At 37.1% G+C, this 16,738-nt stretch overlaps 1 protein-coding gene across 2 annotated transcripts; it reads right to left on the minus strand.

The window, feature by feature from the left end:
• Nucleotides 1-9,589: 9,589 nt before the first annotated feature.
• Nucleotides 9,590-16,635, minus strand: borcs5 (BLOC-1 related complex subunit 5). Of its 2 annotated transcripts, XR_003299162.1 has the most exons (5): nt 16,177-16,635; nt 15,291-15,434; nt 14,319-14,476; nt 13,530-13,836; nt 9,590-13,011 (listed from the first exon to the last, which is right to left on the minus strand). XR_003299162.1 is itself a non-coding variant. In XM_026366265.1 (4 exons), the coding sequence occupies exons 1-4, from the start codon at nt 16,232-16,234 to the stop codon at nt 13,603-13,605; spliced, it is 594 nt and encodes a 197-aa protein (XP_026222050.1). In that variant the 5' UTR covers nt 16,235-16,635; the 3' UTR covers nt 13,081-13,602. The 2 variants fall into 2 exon arrangements, 1 of the variants encoding a protein (XP_026222050.1); XM_026366265.1 differs by lacking the exon at nt 9,590-13,011 and having other exon boundaries at nt 13,081-13,836.
• Between the last annotated feature and the right edge of the window lie 103 nt (nt 16,636-16,738).

Below are 16,738 nucleotides of genomic sequence, written 5' to 3' on the forward strand. Positions count from 1 at the left end.
ATGTTTAAGAGATGATTTTATTTAAAACAAAAAATACATTTTATATAATATAGAATAATGTACTTTTTGTTTGTTGAAGCTTACTAATAATCTCATTACTCTGGAGGAGGAACGACACCTAGTTTTGTGCTAAAGTTCAGTTTTAACCAGCTACAATAAATTTGCTGTTTGCATAATTAAAAAATAATAATAACTGCACTCCCATTTATTTCAGCTGGATTTCTAATGTAATAAAGTATTTTTTTACATTGTGGTATTAGGAAAGCAAGTGTTCTTCACCCAACAGAAATGAAAATAACATGAATTCAAAACCTGATGCAATGAATGATTAATGGCAGAGCCTGAGGTGTGCAATAAGAGTGATGATTGTGCAGCGTAAAAAAGTCAATACATTCCCTCATTTCTCTCATACATCATGAGATTTCCAATCACATAGGGAACGTAGTGGCGTAGCAGCAGCCGCACTGAGATTTTTTTCTAGATCTCCAGCGTCTGGCAGCGGTTTACATCAACACTACAACCCAACTTCAGCTCCATCCATTAGCTTGTCAGAAACTTTGAATTGGAATTGATTCCCATTGCAGTAATTATTCATCTCTCTTAATTATTTATTGTTGTGACAATGCTGTTTTTGTGTTGGTTGTTTGATTTGATTCAGGCCCAGAATTAGAATTCAGACTAAGGTGTTCCTGAAACCTTGGATACAAAAATCTGTCGGGAGCAACAGCTCTGGCGAAGTGAGCTGTTTAATAAGCATTTATTTCGGTGATTTATTGTGTCTTGCATTTGCATTTCCCCCTGAGTGATTAACTATGCACTAGGTGGTATTGTGATTTCTTGTCATTTGTCATTGTTGTAACTGCCCCAACTAACAAAGGCAGCGTAAATAAAATGACAAAATTGAGGGAACAGAGTTTGTAAAGTGACATGTTACTGAGACTTCATTTCTTTAAGTGATTGACAGGAAATATAATGCATCACCGATAATGAAGACACCAGCTGAAAAGATGATAAAAACAAAAGTCCAACCAAACAACAACAGCAGCTTTATGTTTACTGTGATGGATTATGTCACTCAGTGGGTGTATGAATGGTTGCAACTGGCTGCTGCTGAATAGAGGACAATGAGCTTTAATATCATGCTAAGACTGAAAACAGAGCTGTAATCTAAATGACTGGCACAAAAGTAAACAAGGGCACGGACACGGAGGTGACACAGTTCAGCAGCACTGCAGAATAGGAGGCAGAGTGAATGATCATTGGATGAATGATATCTGCAGACAACGCCACAGCAGGTAGCCTAACCTGACTGCCTCCCAACAGAGTGACTGTTAAGCCCTATCTGAATACATGGATGGAAAAAATGAATGAATGAAGAATGTTTACGAGTTTGTTTTGGGATCCAACACATCCTGTAGCATCCAAAACACACAGGGAGGTTATTCTGAATGCTGAGAAACTTTCCAGCTGTAGTGAACAGGCTGTACTGACAGCATGAGCTCCTGACAACTGGTGCAAATGTTACAGTTTTAGATTCAGTCTTTATTTTCAGAGTGTCAGGAACAGGAGCAAACACTGCTGGAAGTCTATACAAAAGAAGGTCCAGGCCAATTTTAGGAAGAAAGTTAAGATGTGTAATATTTAGCATTAATGTTGTTAGGAGTCATCGAAGCAAAGAGTAACTGGGTTGTTTGTAGTTGCAATGCACAGAATGCACAGTTATTGTGAACTGAAAGAGAAGGGAAATGAGATATTTGGCTGTTGTCCTGTTTACAAAGACCAGATTTTATTGTATATTTGTGTTTCATCTTGGTCTCCCTACTTTCAATACAGCCTGGTTAAATAAAGGTTGAATAAAAAAGTTAATCAGTGGAGCAATTCTGTTAAAAAAGCTGCAAGCAGATTAAAATGTGCAGCTGACAACAGGTTACAAACAGACACTATCAACAGCCCAAAGGCCTGGGAACCACTGGTTTACTGATTATTGCAGAATCAAGTTCTATTCACTCACTAATGTGTGTGTGAGCTGACCTTTGTTAAGTTCAAGGCTGTTGGAAGATTTCTTCTGTAATGATGCAGTCACTTCCTAAAATGCTGTTTGTCTGTTTAATAATACATACATTTGATGCCCAAACAGCAATTTTTAGGCTTGGATTTCAGTTTCTTTTCTACCCAGCAAGTTATGCTTTGGAGGTTTCAAGATTGACTTACCAGCTGGTAATGTTGTTACTTCGTGTACTTTATTTATCTTTTTGAAACATTTAATCCCCACAAGTTGCTTTCAAAAACAAACTTATAACACCAAATAAACATAAACTGATCTTCCTTCAAATCATGAATAACTAAATTTTGATTAAAAGGTCACATAGAACCTAATTTCAAGCTCCACTTGTTTCAATGTTATTTTTATTACAGGTAACATATAACAGTCAGTTACAATGCCCCACTCTCTAAACCACCAATTACTGTATTTTCTAACTGCCTGCACCATAATTACATGCTTGAAAGGCGTGAAGGGTATCCATTAATGTCAGCCTTGTCAGCGTGAAAGGTGAATGCAGAGTTACAGCATGAACTAAAGGCAAACTCACCCAATCAGCAGTCGAGGTTCCCGCTGTGTTTCTGCTCCGTCCCCACAGAGGAAAGGTCTGAATATTTCATAACCAATAATTTGAAGGGTTGAAAGAGCTCCCAGTGTGACTAAATATTCAGTGAACTGCTACTCACATTTTAACCCGGTGGAACGGGATGAAAGGCAGCATCGTCTGAGAAATGTGCGCCTCTCCTCTTCACCTGAAGGACCAGCTAGAATTCCCTCTCTGCTGATACCCACGTTCAGATTTTCTGAAATGAGATAAATTATTCAGTAATGAATTTAAAACATCCCTGCAAACACATGCTTAACAGTTGTGGCCAGCATCGTGCCAGAATTTCTAAAGCTTCATGGGGGGACCTGAGGTGCACTTGATAAGCAGAAGAGTTTGCAGAAAAGACAAGACTGATTCTATGATTTAATGTTTAAACACTTCAAGTAACGGTTTTGATGACTGATTAATCACTTAAGTGATTTACTAGATGAAACAGGGTCAGCAGCTGCAATGTTTCATATCAGGTAATGTTTAGTGTTGTTGATCAGATGAATCAAACAACATCAAGGGAAACTGTGAAGGACATTTTCACAATGTTTGGACATGGTTTTAGATTCTGGGATGAAACTTCGTGCTGCTATTACTGATGGTGGAGGCACAACAGGAAATAAGAGTGAGAAAGAAATGGAGAATGAGGATCACTAACTAATTATTCATTCAAACATTTTGAATCAAATCAATCCACAATCTAGTTGCAGCTCCTGGTTGTGATTTGCTGTGAAAGCTGGAGATGACAGGTACCCTGCCCTGAACTACAGTACATGTGCAACTAAAGACATTAACACACAGTCAAGACATTAAGGTTTGAGCTTTACGATGTGTCCTTGAGCAAGTTCCCCAGCTGCTCTCAGCAGTGGAAACAACATATTGTTGCTCTCCCTTCGGTCTGACCTCCGCAGACAGAGGTAATCAGATATCAATTAAGTTTCACATTATTATGATAGTTAAACAGGACCCTAGTTGTTAGAACAGCAAGGAGGACCCATTTGTTAATCTCAATGATTCCTTGGTGCAGTTTGCATGTTGCACTTAGTCTGTGTTAACATATGCTTGAATGTGCTCCAGTAAACTGGGACGTAAAGGTTCATACACAACAAAAATTATAGCACATCCCTGTTTCCCCTGCAGCCTGTACCATAAGAGGAGATGAGAAGGTTAGTCAGCTAAATTTGGGCTTCACTCAGGTTTTCTGGTATCATAAAAGAATAGGCTGCAGTGCTAAGCTGCACAAACAAACAGATCTGTCAACAGCCTGACAATGAACCGACTAACCAGTCACTGGAAGAAATGTCACAGTAGGATTGTGATACAGACAAAAAGTACCAACTTATTAACAAGGAATAAGAGAAAATACAGTAGATATTAAAGTTCACTTCAGCTTGAAACATCTAAACAATAAAAAAATAAACTATCCTAATTATAAGAGCATGTTAATAAACTTTTTTTTTGCAGTGACAGTATATGGAAAATAAATCCACTACTAGTCTTAGTTGTCAATTAGTAGAAAAATAATCCACACGCTGTTATTTAGTTTCCATTATTATAAATTACTTTTGTTTAGGTGAATCTCTTTAGGCCTTACTTACGTCACTTCTTTCATCTACTTGTTTTCTGTTTGGTTATCATAAACACTTCATATACTGTATAATAGTCTGCAATGCTGCATTACAGCTTTAAAGACTTTAGCATCCAGTTTGGTGCAGCTCAAAATCATCTGACATTACACTCCAAACTGTAATAACTTTGATCAAATAGATAAATGTAATGTTTTCTCACTGTAATAACAATATTTTTTTTATTGGGTGAGACATTTATTTGAGGCTTTTCTCATGAAGTGAAAAGTAAACTGGCTGCTCACCATCCCTGTAATGGCACATCATAGTTTACTTTCAGGTATTAATATTATTTTTATTATATATTAACTTTAAAGCAGCCATTGATTTCTATTCATTTTAGAAGAGTGTTGAAATCAGGATTCACTTTCCAATCTACCTACACTATGCATCATTACTGGACTAATAGTGCATTTGACAGTACAGTTATAATGTTAACAATAATGGATTACTTAACAAAGGTTTGAAAATGAAAAGAAACAAATGGCTGTGTGAAACACAGGAACAAATATTTGAAATGTCAAGTGTAGATGTAGAGGGCTCTTCACCAAAAACACAGACTTTTATTAATTAGTCGTATTTTAGACAGTTTTTTCCTCTGGAATAAAGAAATGGTGAGCTAGTGATTAAACATCAGAGTGAGGAATCTGACCAAATATTCATGTGTTTTCTAAAATCACAATAAACACTGGAAATTAATATTATGGAAGTAAAACAATACAATCACCTGTATTACACTATAATATGCTGTACTATAATATAATATAATGAAAAATCCCTTTAGAGGAGGAAACCTCCAGCAGAACCAGGCTCAGGGTGGGCGGCCATCTGCCTCGACCGGTTGGAGGTCCACCGAGTGGAAGGAGAGAAAAGAACAGAAAAAATAAACAAAACAACAGAAAAAACAAAAAACAAAACAACAGCAAGCAGCAAAAACATTGGGCAGGTTAGTAGGACCAGTAACTGCACTCTTTTTCTTTATTAACTGCTTTTTAAGCAGTTATTGGGACATCATATTAATAATAAATGACAATAATCAAGTTTAGAAGTTACAAAGGTTTTCAGCATCACTTTGAGACAAGATTTTATGGATAATGTAAAGGAGATATGCTGGTCAAAGATAACTCTGAGATTCCTCACAGTATTACTTGAGGCCAATGTTATGTCATCTAGGGTCCCAATATGATTAGACATCATGTCTCTAAGGGTGAACGATTTTGTCTGCCACCATAAGATTTTCACCCCTATGGAGGTTGTTTCACTATCACAGAGTTCTGCTCTGATCAAACTTCAGGCTTCTGCAGAGCTGTCTCACCAACATACAACAACCCATCTGGCTACCATATGTTTCTGGAACAAAGCATCTAGCTCAACCTCTTATCTGGTGATCAGCGTGAAGATGCCACTCAACATGGCTGTTTTAGGATGTGATAATTTTTTAGAGTAGACTCAAGCACACACACAGCTCGGGCCCACAGCTAAGTGAGTAGGGCGTTCTTGGAGAGAATACGTTTGCATTAGCATATGAATAACAGAAAATGATGAATTCCTCCTACTTGTTATTGTATGAAGTGAGGCAGTCGATGTGTTCCCTCTTAAATGAAGCTATGATGAACAATGTGGTGCTCACTGGCATTGTTTGAGCACCTACTTTACTATTTTTGAGTAAATCCATTGTTAAATATTTAAGCCTATTGTGTCATTCATGCCTGAAATTATAACATATAACAATGATTTATTCAACCATAGTGATACTATAGCACTTTGTTCACAATAGAGTAATTGGGTTTATGGTTCAGATAATAATAAATATTCAATGTATTTTTTATCTGAACCACTAATTAAGATTAAAAAAAGAGAAGCAAGCAAAAGATGCAACCAGCAGTTCTGTGCCAAAAAACAGAACATCAGAGATTTGGGACCTAATGAAAATGTCCTACAATAAGCAAAACTACGCTTTTGCATAGAGAGCGAGTTTAAGTCACAGTGGGTTATTTGACTCATTCATCTAAACAAGTAAACTCACTTTCCTCCTCTCTTCTATGAATTATACTGTAGATTCAAGAATATCTATCTATCTATCTATCTATCTATCTGGTTTTATGTGCATATTTGTGCATAAAAAACAGACTTCAAATGCCGTAAATTAAAAAAAGGGTTGATACATCACAAAACATTTCATGCACAGCTGATAAGCAGTAAAAAGTTGATGTATTTATATAAGTAAAATGTTGCAGGCGAAAAATGACACCAGTCAAAAATCACTGATCTATGTTGACTAATAAGGAGACTGTAGCCTTCCTAAATGTCATAAATATGATATTTTTACTTAATTTGAGGTCTGATTTGTGCTCTTTTAATTACATCATCTTGTTGCCCTGTTTTTTCTGCAGTGATGTAATGATGCCAACTGTATATCTTAATAAATTGTACATTTTCCTTTTCTGATTTCATACAGTTTTTATTACAGTTATGGTAGATTTGAATGGAAATTTATTAAATTCGCTTAAAGTTGTGTAATTTAGCACTTTGCTTTCCACGTCTTCTCCCTGAATGAAGTTGCTTTGGATTAAAGTATCAAATGACTAAATAAACTCTGAAAGAAAAAAATCTTTGTATCATTCGTTTTTCAATTTAAAACAGAAAATGCTTTAAATCATTTTACATCACATTGGGTTCCTCTGACTGTTATGATGGTTTCAGTAAAAATTTACTTGAACCATCAAATTTTACAGACATACAAATCCTGTTACCACAGGAACAACTGATGGATACCTTTATGAACTTCATTTCTTGGGTCCAGAGACAGCAACTCATTCCAAATGAAGGAAAGTTTGTTCGTTTGTGTGACTTTAGTGAAGCTCAGATCACATTTCATGATCAATTTATGCAGAAAACCAGGAATCAGTGCAAACAGTGTATTAAGACTGTAAATATAAATTTAACTGTCAAACTGCATTTGACAGTTTTTGCAACTTTTCAAAACAGACAACTTCACTATTACATCAACCTTTACAGTAATTGTTGTGGTCTGTAGAGGAGGCAAAGTATCTAGGGTCTGGACTTCTCCCTCTTCTATTTATCATTGTTTACAAAAATTGAAAGCCTTCAAAGTGATAACAAGTGAATATACCTATTCATATGATTCACTGCATCTCACATTAGCTTCTTTGCATGTTGTCATAGACCTGCCATCATTTTATTAACCATACTGATGACCTGTATCTAACCCTACCCTACCCTTGGTCGGGCAGGCGCTTTAGTGACATTGGGCAGCATGAGGGACGGTGGTCTGTGTGGGTCACATCATCTGGATCATATCTCTAACTAAACCAGATCTGAACCAGCTGTACCTTATCACGAGGTTGAGTTGTTTTGATGCTCGAGAGCCAGTGCATCCAAAGTTCAAGTACCTTTGGTTCAACATCATGACCGCTGAAATCTAAAGACAACATTCAACACCTTACAGCCCCCCCCCCTGCTCCCCTCCTCCACATTATGAGCCAATGTCACCTCTGCACCATTCAGAGCAGGCGGTCCAAGCTAATGCTGTAACGAGCTGCTGTTTGTTTGGCTGTCTCAGATGAGACATGATGCTGTCATTCGGATTTCATGGCAGCCGCCCCAGTGACACTGAATCACCATCTGAGTCTCTCACTGTCCCACGTTTGATCATAGGCAAGTTCTTCAATTTCAACAGTGTCTGGTCCTGAGTGTAAAATTAAATTATCCTGATTTTATTTGTTCTTTTTATTTATGTTGTTAAACCTTTATGTATCTACAAAACAGCAGAACATGTTCTTATTCACACCACTGACTTGGAAAGTTAGCTGTGAGGGAGTAATGTGTAACACATTATTAATTCGCCAATACTCACGTCTATAATGATTTTGTGCTGTTGGCAGCTTTGCTGGAGAAGTGGGCCAAGTGCCATGCCCAAAGGCACATTAATCATAGTTTATGACACATAACCAGACTGATCAGAACTGTGCAGTCAGGGAGTTTAAAGAGTTTTAAGTCATATTTATATGGTAGTGCATTATTTCCAATGAGGTGGAACAATATGTTTTTCTAGTTCAGTTCAAGCAAAACCTAAAGCTTAACTGTCTTGATCCTTGATAATTGCTAATCTGCTTTGCTCAAGACGTTGCTGCTAGGCCAATTCACAAGACTTTACTAGCTATTTAAAAAAATACTTTCCATTTCTGAAAACTGTAGGTACCTTTTTCTGACAGCTGGATTCTTCTAGTGAAATAATCTGTTGCTCATAACACAATGAAGAAAACATGGATTTGTTTATTTCAGATCTTCTAACAGGCACTTTATACTGTAGAAAGTCATCGTCGTAGTACTAGAGCAGTGGTATTTCAGTGGAAGGACACGTCACTCCTGTTCTGGTCTAGTGGCTAAGTGTCCTTGAGAGTACAACTGTGCAATGAAGCAACAAAATGGTTTATTAGATGTCCCCTGTTAGATCTGGTCTAAGGTGGAATTTAGGTCTCCAGTGAGAGAGATAATGTTTGGCTGCAACTCAAGAAGGAGGGTCCACAGACTATTTATCACTGGAGGTGACTGGATGTCAAATAAAAAAGCAGTGCTGGGTAATTTTACAGGATGAAAGTCAATACAGTCAATACAGGCAATCATCTAAGGGGCACCGCTCGCCTTTGCTCACTGGTACAGTCTTGAGCCAAATGGTTTTAACCTGCTCAGAGAGGAGAGGGAATGGAATTGGCACATGTACAGTAGGAGTGTAGTGTGATTTAAAAAGTCAATTTAAAAGAGTGGTTTGAGTATTTAAATCTGCTCGTGTGGGGAAAAACACTGGTGTTCTTTATGATCTTTTGCAAAAATATTTACTTGAAAGTGAATATATCAATAAAATAAATACCAAACCACTTTAAAACAGATATGTTTTAAAGTGGTTTAAAGTAAGGAACTAAAAACAACTTAATTACATTAACACTGACGTGCTGTTAATGATCCTGTCAACATTGTTGCTTGATAAAAAAGTTCAACTTGGAAGGCTTCATTAATTCTTGACCTAAACCAGCCTGAAGAAGCTTCTTCTGAAACTATTCCTTAACAGGATGCACTAACCAAAACTGAGCCCGGCAAAGACAAAACAGCAAAGTCAATTCTACGTGTCAGTGAATGACGGACGCTGTCTGACAAAGTGAAGCATGTTAAAAGAAAACAATTCATTAAAAAATAAAATGGTAAATACTTTTTCACAGCACTGTAAGGCTTCAAACTATTAAAAACAGACCTATTTGGCTATTTGTTCATTTGTTTGGTTCATAAAACATCACCTTTTCTTTGTTTCACACAGTGTTTTTTACCATTTGATTTTTCATAAAAAAATAAACACTGCAATTGTTGATCATTGGTTGCTGATTAAATTTATTAACCAACTAACTAACTGATCATTAACGGTTTCAGCACTTCATTTCACTGTACTCTGACAGGGTAAATTGAACTGATTAAGCCTTTGACATAACTAACAGGTAATAACATTAAGTGTTTTGACATTTCAAAGATCAGCTGTGTGGAAACACAACAGGAAAAACAGTGTTAGTTTGTGTTTCACTCTAAAAGACGACAGGAATAAGAAGCCTGGACTTATTTTCATGTTTCCAATTTTGAGTGGCCAAAACAGGAAAGGAAGAAGGGAGCAAATCAGCCTTTGATTGTATATTCAAATGAGAAGTATACAGGGGAAATTGGATTTCTCTTTCATTTCAGAAAATGAATTTCCTGGTGGCAGATCGTATTGTATCTTCTTGTGGTATTAATATCCAGCTATGAGCAGCAGGAGCTATTCTTCATTACAAAGAGTCCGAGGAACTTCTACACCTCCTCGCCACTGAACGCGATGACAATTTCCATTTCTGTTCCCATGTTCAAACAATACCCCCAAGGCCATTTAAGACATTTTCACCCACTTTAATGTACACATGAAAGGCAATAAAACATCAAGGGAGTTCTGCTTTAAATTAAAAAAGAAAACTCGTCTCTGCCTTATGTCCTCAATGAGCAAGGCTAATTTTTTAAATCGGAGCAAACCAGCTGGAGCAGGATCGTTTTGGAGATTTGACTGGGTCGAGGGCGTTTATACACAGATGGTAAAATCCAACATGCACAACATCTGTAATCAGACTACACCGGGTAATTAGGAAAAACCCTAATTCACTGCCGAATCAACTATGGAGACAACACACACATACTACATACTCCAGATCAGGTTAAGACACAGTAATCTAGAGGCAGCTGTGAATTAAATGATCAGCCAGAGACTAAATATTCAATAAGAGTCTGACAGAAATTACGAATTCATTCCCTTATGCTGCTGCCAGGGTGAATACTTAAAGAAGTAAAGGCAGCTACAGTATATGTATTTTCTATGCAGGTGGGTCAATAACATTAATGTTAACAAGATGTTAACAAGTGAAAGTGGACAAGAACTCCTAAGTGCTAATTAGCTAATGTTAGCTACACAATATTGATCTATGATTGTTAGTTTCAGAGTCAGTGTTGGGAAGTAGTGAGAAAGCATTAATATTTTTGGACATGGTAACATCCATCCACTAACCGTACGGTTTGTCCTAAGAGTCGTGGGAGTGCTGCAGCTTATCCCAGCTGTCATTGGGCGAGAGGAGGGGTACATTCCCGTACAGGTCTATCACAGGGCTGCCTCCTTGTTATGTCAGCAGGAGCAGCGTAAGTCAATAATTGATGATCTTTTAGATATTTATTAATGATAAGTGAGATACAACATTGATGATGTTTCACATAAGAGTGATAAATTAGTGTTATGGATGATATATTGTGTGTATATACATATATACACACACGCATATAGGACGTGTGAAAACAGATGCTCAGATTGTGTTGAGAGATGTAACAAGATGTAATACAGGTCAGATTTTTGGCAGCACACGTAACAATATGCTAATGGCTGTTTGACGGTATTTCTGCTTTGCTTCACGGTAAATTGTGGGAGTGGAAATGAGCCCCCTACATTGGAACTTATTTTGACAAAGAGTGAGATTTACTGTATAAACAGATACACGTGTGGCTTTAAAAATCAAATGAAAAGTATGAGCTTGCATGTTTCTTTCTTTGTGCAAACATGCAGTGTTAGTGGTGAGTTTTTCTAGTATACTAATAAGGTATGAATATTAAAATAAATGTATTTTAAAAATAATGACTGGCAGATCATAGTTTTTTCCAGGTGTACCATGGTTATAAACAGTGAATGTCACAGCTGATGTAGGGATAAAACTATCATTTTCATTATCAATAAATCTGTTGACAATGTTTACAATAATACATTTTTATATCATATTAATAATGTCCTTAAACTACTGCATTTGTTTAACCAACTGCACAAAACAAAAACATATTTCATTTATAATCAAATATGGCCATTGCATGCAGCAATTAGTCATATACCTAATTATTAGAAAATATAAACAACCAACTATTGAATTAAGTCAACTAATTATTGCAGCTGCAAAACAAAAGACCTGTCACTGTAAACAGATGCTGATATATCTCAGCCCTCAGCACAGATGCTGACTGAACCAAATAAATAGAGGGAAAAGGGAACGAAGCATCAAATTGCAGTGAAAGCACTAGACCTTCAGCTGTGAGGACAGGTTTTGACCAGTTGTTGGACACAGATATCTATCATTTGTCCTACTGTGCAACCAGTGAGCCTGTCTGAATTGGTTGGGATGTGATAACACAATCTCTTCTCGTAGAGGGTGGCAGAAGTGAACACAATTACATGCTCAGATGAGATAATGCTCTGTAAAGCACTAGTCGAAGTAATGGAAATGAAAACCGTTCCAAGACTTCTAACCTTGTGTCAAGAAGGCCAGACTCTGTTGAACTGTCTCCAGCACCACCTAGTGGAATTACTCATGCACATAACCTAAAAAACGCTGTAACAATACAATAATTTTGTATTTTTATTGTCTTATTTTATTGCCATTATGTAAAATGACAGGTGATTGAAGAGTTAAAGGGTTAGTATGTAATTAAATAAATAGTTTAGTTTGAGATTTCTGAGAGTTTACACATGTTAACAGTGTGTTTTGTAAATTATCCCACATTAAAAGACATTTCATTTCCATAAGAACTCACTTTACAATTTTAATGCTGTTGGAACCAGAAATTAAATTCGGATTAGGCAGCAGAAGACAGACATTTAAAGACCATAACTTTCTGCACTGTTTGAGACCAACAGTAAAACAGGAAACTAAATTTTTTTGTGATTTGGGTGAAGTGACACTTGAAGATCATAAAGTTGTGGAGCCTGAAAATACGCAAGTGAACAGTTTGAGGGTAGTGAATCTTTGGTATGTGTGACTTTTCCCCATTGTCATTATTATCAAGTGAACGTGGTTAGGACAGAGATCTCTGACAAGTGAGTTTTTTTAAGAAGATTGTTATCTTCTCTGTTTTGCATGCATAACACACGACACATCTGCTCAAGCAAAACTATCCCAAAAAATTAAAGTTCTCTCCACACAAAATCAAAGTTTTCAAGTTCAGAAAAAAAATTAAGTCTGTCTTCACTCCAAGAAAATGTTTCTTCCAGTGTAAATTACATCCATGATTCTTGTATAATCCAATGGTAATAATCCATCTTTGTTCCCTCTGAGTCTCTTTGAGATAATATCCCAAAACGCACCTATTGTACATAAAATCAAAAGCAGCCAATCCTGGAAGGGATCTTCAAACTGTGAATGAGGCATATGGCATGAGAGAATAATTAATATTACAAACATAAATGACAAATATTTGTCACAGTAGTGGCAGAACATTTCTTATATTTTGTTCACACTAATATTTGAATCTCAGAGCATAAGGAGTACTAACTGTTCCTCCACTGCCTTTAGAGGAGCAAAGCAGGCTTGTGCAGAAAGACTGCCAGTCTGATTCAGTGAAAACAAGGGATAAGTAAATAAATCTCCAGGTCCTCCAGCAGTACAAATATGGTCAGCAGCCAGTGACAAGGAAACTTAGATGTGAATGCCTCTGTGCTAAGTAGAAGTGGTGATGTGTTAGGATGCTGCTGTATTAGACAAACTTGCTAAATTCACTGAAGGAATAAAAACAACTGATCATTACCTGGTGATCTGACTAGAACAATCCCCCACATAAACACCCGAGCTTCTCTTCTGGTATGAAAACAAAAAATTGTAACAAGACTGCATCTCTGCATATAAGCACATTGTTTCCTTACAGCTGAACAGACCTGCGTTTTACTCCTGAACGTGGGGAGCGGATGGAGCCTTGAGTAGAAAGCAGCTATGTTGAACTTTGGGAGTCTACTTTGTGACAGAATCCCCATCAGGCCTCATGCTGAAGGGCTCCAGGCGCTCGCTCTCAGGCAGCATGTTGTTGAGGCGCTCCATCAGTGGCACCGTCTGGTCGATTCCCATCTGGATGCGTCTGAGGATCATTGACATCTCATTGACCTTCTGAATCTGCTCAGCATACTTGGCGTAGCGTTTCTGGCGCTCCTGCATTATGCTGAACAAGGTTTCCACTGACAAGTCCATCTGCCAAGAAACAGACGGGGGAGACAGAGAGATGGCTTTTGATGACACTTTGAATCGTCTCAGTAAGTAAAACGGAGAGAAAAAAAAGCATAGATATAAAAAACTCTGAACCCTGCTTCAGCAGTGCCTATGAAGTGAATATAACCAAGAACAATAAACATAAATAACTTTAAAATAGTTATAAGTTATAACTTTATAATAAGTTACTACGAGTGAAATATAAAATCCAGACCTCTAATATCTATATAGACTTTCCCACGTACAAATGAATGTTTACTAAATAATCATACAAAAAATAAAAGATTGTGGCATATAATCAAAATTAAGTCACAATTACTTTTACAGTTTGAGGTCTTGCACGTTTTTTAGCTTTAGCTTTGGCTGCAACTAATGAGTACTTTCATTATTGATTAATTGTTGTGCAAATAAAATAAAAAAAATTGTGAAATATTTTATTAGAGTATGCTTTTGTTAGTAGTAACCTCTTTAATCCTCTTGACCAGAGCATTCTGGTCGAAGGCCACAGCCTCTGCACACTGATGTAGGTGGTCTTGGTATCGAATGCAGAGCTGCAGAACCTGAGCAGCATCCAGTCTTTCCAAGCACACACTACTGGGTGACGTCTGGCCACTCAACACTCCTGTGAAGAGAAAAGAGCAAAGGACTCACATGGACATGTTGGAACAGAACAACGCTTGACAAGAGCTTAACACTTAGTAATGATTGTAATTAGCGATTCACTGGAACTGACAAATTTACCCCTACTGCTATTTCAGGAGAGCGCCTACACAGTAAAGTTTAATCATCCTCCATGGTGTTAAAGAGCTTCAGTAACCATTAGGTGCACTGTGCAGAATATAAAACTGGATTGGTTGAAAATAAGATGAAACTTGACATTTCAGATAAAGACAGAAATAGTTGGCAGACAGATCTGTAAGTTCCTAATTTATTCTCTAAAAATAAACTCTTGTGAGACATTGTCAAGCCTAGATAGATATAACAGACCCAAAATCTGCTGTATTAGGGATATCAGTGCAGTGTGCAGACCCTCTGTCAGATTTCTGCTGGGTGTTTACACTCAACGCTCTGTCTGAAACTGACATGGTACAAGCAGTGGCAATATTCATACCGATTCACACTTTACTGTGCAGCAGATTTGAATTTAAATGAATATTAATGCCATTTGCCACAGTAATATACATTCAATAATACAGAATGACACAGTCACAGCGACAGGTCTGAATACTTCCGTAAAATCAAGATTCAGTGTTTTTATGTTGATGGTTTTATACTTTATACACTGTGCTTCATCAACTACATGTTGCTTTTCAGCATAAGATTATGAATTGTATAAAACTCCATTAGTTGTAGCTCGGTAATGAGCTGCCTGTGTTGACTGTCTCTAAACTATGGCACTGAAATCTATCTGTCAGGAGCTGGGAAAGTGCAGTTACCTTTCAGAAGCGGCTGAAAGGTGGGTATTTCTTGAAGCTTTATCACATCTGGGTCATTGTGGATATTTCGCAGTGACTGTGTCCCCTGGGCCACAACCACGATGTCATCCATCTTTGCTTTCTGCTTTGCTGGAGATGGCACCACTGCAATGACAACAATCTAGTTAATATTGGCAGTAACTTCACACCGTCTCATCTTGTCACAGTCAACCAATTCATTCTCATGAATGTTTTTAGAGTGATCTACACAAGATTATAATGTTTTTATTTAACTGTCAGAGAAGTTTTGACAAAAACTATAAGTTTATTAATGAAGTGGTAGTGGGTGGTGGAGTCACACTGGACTTATGTAATGTACTCCAGTACTACTAACGAGTACTGGAGGAAGTATGGTACGACTTAGGAAGTATGGTCATAATTACATCAAGTAAAAGTACTGCAAGTAAAAATGAAGTATCAAAACAAAATCTTAACTTCAGTCAAGTCACACTCAACAAAATATAATGAAGCTATCGACTGAACATAAAAGTGAAAGTGTAAATGATCTTATGCTTAATTAATAAAGTGAATAGTTAGTAAACTAATGTGCTCACAAACATCATCATAAACTACATTACACACTGTGGTTTAGTTTGAGCCAACATATAAAGTATTTTATAAGATTAAACAACTTTAACCTGCTTTACTTTATAAATGATTGTGGTGAGAAACACAATACTGGACGTTAAGTTGTTGAAGTGGTAATAAACGAATTTAAAGGGAATTCACAAGTAAAGAAATACATTACTTCACTTATATGAGAATATCAAGAAGAAGGAGTAAAAACACTGCATTATTATTATTATTATTATTATTATACATTATTTAATACTATGGGAGACATCACCTGAGGAGCTGTAGTCGGAGTGTTTGTGCTCCGCATCTCCACTCTGTTCGGCTCCCATGGTGCTAACGTCTAGCTAGCTAGCTTAGCTAGCCGTTAGCTTTCGTCAACTTCCCCACTAACCGCAGAACAGAAATCCCAGTAAGTGAAGATAAATAGTCTGCAAACACTTCATACGACCTTCAGAAACAACCAGGCAGACAACCAGACGACGTGTCCGCAAAAGGGAACCAGAAATCAGCGCTAACGTCGCTGTAAGCTAGCAAAATAAATTAGCTAGCTACGAACTGTTCCTGTTTAACGTTAGAGAACAAGTTCCTTAAAACGACATAAAAAGCCAAAGAAACCAAAAAGTCAGCGACATTAACGACACACGTCGTTCAGTCGATGTCAACTCTTTAAGGCTGGATATGTTACGACCAACACGACAATCACAGACTGAGTGAAGCAGCACTTCCGTAAACAGTGATCAGAACAGCAGTACTGCCCTCTACTGCTGCTACAGCTGAACACTTCATGAACCTGTAGTCAGAACTATAACTATAATACTAGAACTGTACTAGTG

Source organism: Anabas testudineus, chromosome 6 (assembly GCF_900324465.2).
Source record: "Anabas testudineus chromosome 6, fAnaTes1.2, whole genome shotgun sequence".
Lineage (NCBI taxonomy): Eukaryota > Metazoa > Chordata > Actinopteri > Anabantiformes > Anabantidae > Anabas > Anabas testudineus.